A 4,140-nucleotide genomic window follows, 5' to 3' on the forward strand; every position below is an offset into this window, starting at 1 on the left:
AAGTTTGCTTTTAAAGGAATTTCAAGAATTTTATGAAGCCTTTATAATTTGTTGATAGTTGATTGTTCGTAGCTAGATCTTCACAAAAAATGGTGTGGCACAAAGAAATAATGAAACTATCCTGGACATGACTTGGGATATGCTTAAGTGTAAAAGGATGCCTATAGAGTTTCGGGTAAAAGTTGTTGCATATATGGTTTACATGTAAAACTGATCTCTAACAAGAAGTGTGTGAGGAAAAACACCATAAAAAAGCATGGGAAGGAAGTCCGGTATCTCTCATTTAAAAGTGTTCAAAAGTATGAAACACGCTCACACACCCAATGAGCAATGAACAAAGCTGAATAAAAAGAGTAAGAAATTCATTTTCATTGCTTATGACTTTAAATCAAAATCCTACAAGCTGTACAATCAAAATACTTAGAAGATAATCATCAGTCGTAATGTCTTATTCGATAAATAAAATGTAGAAAATCATCAGTCAATGAGCACGAAAACTCAGAGAACTAATATGCACAAACCAAAATTTTCAATCGAACAACTATAGATGATGGCTCAATGTTAGAGACATTGAATTTAAGAGACATGTTCTGAACTGGTCATCTGAAATATCAACAGACTGATCAAGTCCACCGACATCCATTATCAACAAATCTGGTCGGCGAGCCAATCTATGCTCCAAACCGCCAAAGCTCCCTAAAAGCTAGCCAAGCGCAACCAGCTAATTGGCCACTTATATTTTAGTAAAAATGACCACCGCGAGGCCGGTCCGTCGCTTTGGTCGACTGAACCAAAACACGTCGGCCAACTGATTGCTACCATATGAGCCAAAAAGACGAATAGAGGGACCCGATATGCAGACTTTTTCTAGACCTCTCTGATGAGAATTTTCTAACACTTTTCTTCTCTCTCTCCTCCTCCCTATCCCGATTCTAACTCTAATGATGTGTATTTCTGAAATACAACTCAGGATTCAACAATTATATATTCTAAAATTTTCAAATCACTCTTTTTAAAATATGTCTCTTTAATATTCTAAAATTTTCTTTTAGAAAGAGTCGATCTCAAAAATTTCAAAAAATCATGCTTGATTTTGAGCTCATTTAAAGCCCAATTTCAAATGGGCTAAAAAATCAAATTAAAATTTTAACATCCTCTTCTTGTGAAGATAAACCTGTCGAGCTGCAACATAGTTATAAAATAGAAAAAACAAAGATGCTGGGAAAAGACGGAAAATGCAGAAGCACGAAGCATGCCTGTAAGTAAATACAGGAGAAATTCTTATTACCTTCCGGCAATAGCTGCAGTGGCTGCATATATGGCCGCGTTGTTTTGCTGGCAGAGAGAAGGAATATAATGCAATGCCGATGAACATGGGTTGTTAACATTTACGTACCTCTCCTTCTCGCCGGTCCCATGCTCATATTTTTGTCTCCCCTCACGCCCATTGCTCTTCTGCTTGTTCAGTGCCCCAGTGCACGCGAAATGATCCAATTTTAATTCTCATATAAATATAATTCAAGTGAAGGTATTTAAATACATAAATTTATCGTTTTGCTTGTATTTAGTTTTTGAGTTGTCTCCATCGCTCATTTACCTTATGATTTAACCTAAAGAAGCAGGTTTAATTCATTGGTCTCTCTTCATGTTTGTTATTTCCATGCCACTTACTGATCCAGTGTTGTAATTTGTTTCAAAAATTCCATGGACCAGACTGCATATATAAATATGCGTACTCGTGCTTCATATGTATAATTTCTCTTACTTCTTCTCTTCACCTTTCTTCTCATCTTTCCTCTCAACCCTACTTTTTATATATTTGTATAAATTATCCAACTTGTTAGAACTTGATTTGATATCACACTTCCAGATAACCAATCATCGGCTGCAACTCCGTCATATAACTCATCAGTGAATGTTGTGGTGGTTGATGATAGGTCGTCCGAACATGCAGACAGACATCTGAACAAAATATTGCTTTCCCCTAAGAATGCATTAAAAAAAAAGCACCTAAAAAAATCTAATTTTAAAATTATCTATTAATATATCTAATTATCTTTTCAATGATTAAGCCGACAGAAAATCAGAATAAAATGAAGCTAAATCAAAAGAAAAAGTAGTTTAATTCTCTACATACTTGCACATTAATTTCATGCTTCTAAAATACATCAGAAAAAAAAAACTCATAAAGAAGCATCAATATTACAATAGGATTGACTCCAAAAAAAATTAAAAATAAAAATGTGAAAACAAATTAATATATACATATATACATAAAAAGCTTAAATAAAGTCAGCAGAAGCCCTGTCAGCGGAAGACTGATCAGAAGCCACAAAATAATGTACACAAGAGAACCATTAGCATTGCGTATCTTTACCCCGATTCTTCAATAAAAGAAAAAAAAGAAAACCAGAGAGAACAACGCTAGTTAGCTTATAACAAAGAACAGCAGCACTACTGTTCCATTGCTGCCATGCTTTATTTCTGAACACTATATCAAGCTAAACTGAGCTTCCAATCATGCACGCGACTTAACAGCAGGTAGCTAGTACTGGCAGGGAAGTTGCACTGGACCGGCCAACAAGGTGGTTCGCTTCACGAACCGGCCCTTCATCCTGGGCCGCTTCTCTGCGTTCAGTTTCCTCACCTCGTAGCGTATCTTCTTGGAGAACAACCTCGTCCTTCTCTTCTCTCTGTATCTCGTCACTCTCGCTTCTCTTTCCTCTCCCCCGTTTGCCCCCCACCTCCCTTTGCTCCACCTCGCTCCACCTTCCGTCACACCCTACCATTAAATAAATCAATGATTAATCAAACGCAACCAAATTTTCTAAGAAAATCAGTAACTTTAGGGTTTCCTTTCATTCAGATTTACAGTTAATATTTTGTTTCTTAGAATCAATAAATGTTAACATTCATTTTAGAAGTAGTTAACAATGATGAAGCTCTATGTATGCATATATATATATGAGTTCATTTTGAAAAAAGAGCAATCATAAACTTGAAATGCATTTTGATGGAAATGCATATTTTAATTTAACGAGCATGTGAAAGATATTTAAATAAGTTTCAGGCTGCAAAATCTTCTTATGGACTATGTACCCCAACTCCCATGCAACAAATAAGGCTTTTCAATTATGTTCTGAAGAGAACAATATATTAGGGATTGGAGTGTATGGCATGATCCACTTTATCTTCACAAATCCAAATGTAATATCTCTATTCTTTCGAACAAGGGAGAAAATATTGTGTTCGAATCATGTAACATTTTCTCCTAATAAACCTTACTCTAAAATGAACTTCCAAGTAATCAAATTTTCTCTAACTCTACCCAACTGATGTATTATATATATAAAATTACCATTACATAAGGCAAGTAACCGTCGGAATCCAACCGCGGTCGGTCGCCGCCGGCCCAGGGCGAACATCCGCTTCGCGAACAAGCAGCGATCACCGCATCATAATCCAACCTTAATCCCATCTTTTTCGTAACCCCTTCACCCAACCCTCCCTCCTTCTTCTCCTCCACACCACCGCCGCTCTGCCCAGCTGCGCACAACTCCATTTCTTCTCCAAATGCGTCAAAATCAAACTCAATCTTAATCCGACTCACATCCTCCTCATCCCCACCCCTAAATCCGTCCAGACATACCGAGCTCTCCTGGATATCACCAAACCCCTCCCCAATAAAACACTCCACATCCAGATTCTCCATGCCCATCTCCATAGATGGGTCGTGGCCCATCATCTGTTGATCCAAATCCATCATCATCGGCTTACCTTCTAAATTACCCGAACAGAAACCGTTGAAGATGGGATCCATCACCGGCACGCAGTACGTCAACTGCATCTCGAGATCTTCTTCCTCTTCTTTCTCAAGGTCAGGTACGAGGGGCTCCGGCCTTGCGTTCTTCAGCTGCTGGTAAGACCGCGGGGTACGCGCCTTGCGTTTTCGCCATGAGATTGGAGAAGCCGGCGGCGAGCGCAAGGGTGAAGAGGAGAACGAAGCGGTGTGGAGACGAAGGCGCTGATGGCGACGGGCGAGAGAATTAGCAGAGTGGACGGAGGAGTCACATGTTTGGCAGAGGAAAGCGTCGTCGGCGCCGCAGTACCAACGAGCTCGTCGGCGGAGGCAGCCGGCGC

General features: G+C 39.2%; 1 protein-coding gene across 1 annotated transcript in view; it reads right to left on the reverse strand.

Moving 5' to 3' along the window:
* Positions 1 to 2,298: 2,298 nt before the first annotated feature.
* The window catches only part of LOC110025816 (zinc finger protein CONSTANS-LIKE 7-like), a 2,011-nt gene continuing 169 nt past the window's right edge, over positions 2,299 to 4,140 (reverse strand). Inside the window, 3 exon segments of the mRNA XM_020726477.1 lie at positions 2,299 to 2,782; positions 3,359 to 4,135; positions 4,138 to 4,140. The exon segment at positions 4,138 to 4,140 is cut by the window's right edge and continues 169 nt beyond it. Of these exon segments, the coding sequence (XP_020582136.1) occupies positions 2,546 to 2,782; positions 3,359 to 4,135; positions 4,138 to 4,140 (1,017 nt within the window). The 3' untranslated portion in view covers positions 2,299 to 2,545.

Source organism: Phalaenopsis equestris, unplaced genomic scaffold (genome assembly GCF_001263595.1).
Source record: "Phalaenopsis equestris unplaced genomic scaffold, ASM126359v1 Scaffold000333, whole genome shotgun sequence".
In the NCBI taxonomy this organism is placed as follows: Eukaryota; Viridiplantae; Streptophyta; class Magnoliopsida; order Asparagales; family Orchidaceae; genus Phalaenopsis; species Phalaenopsis equestris.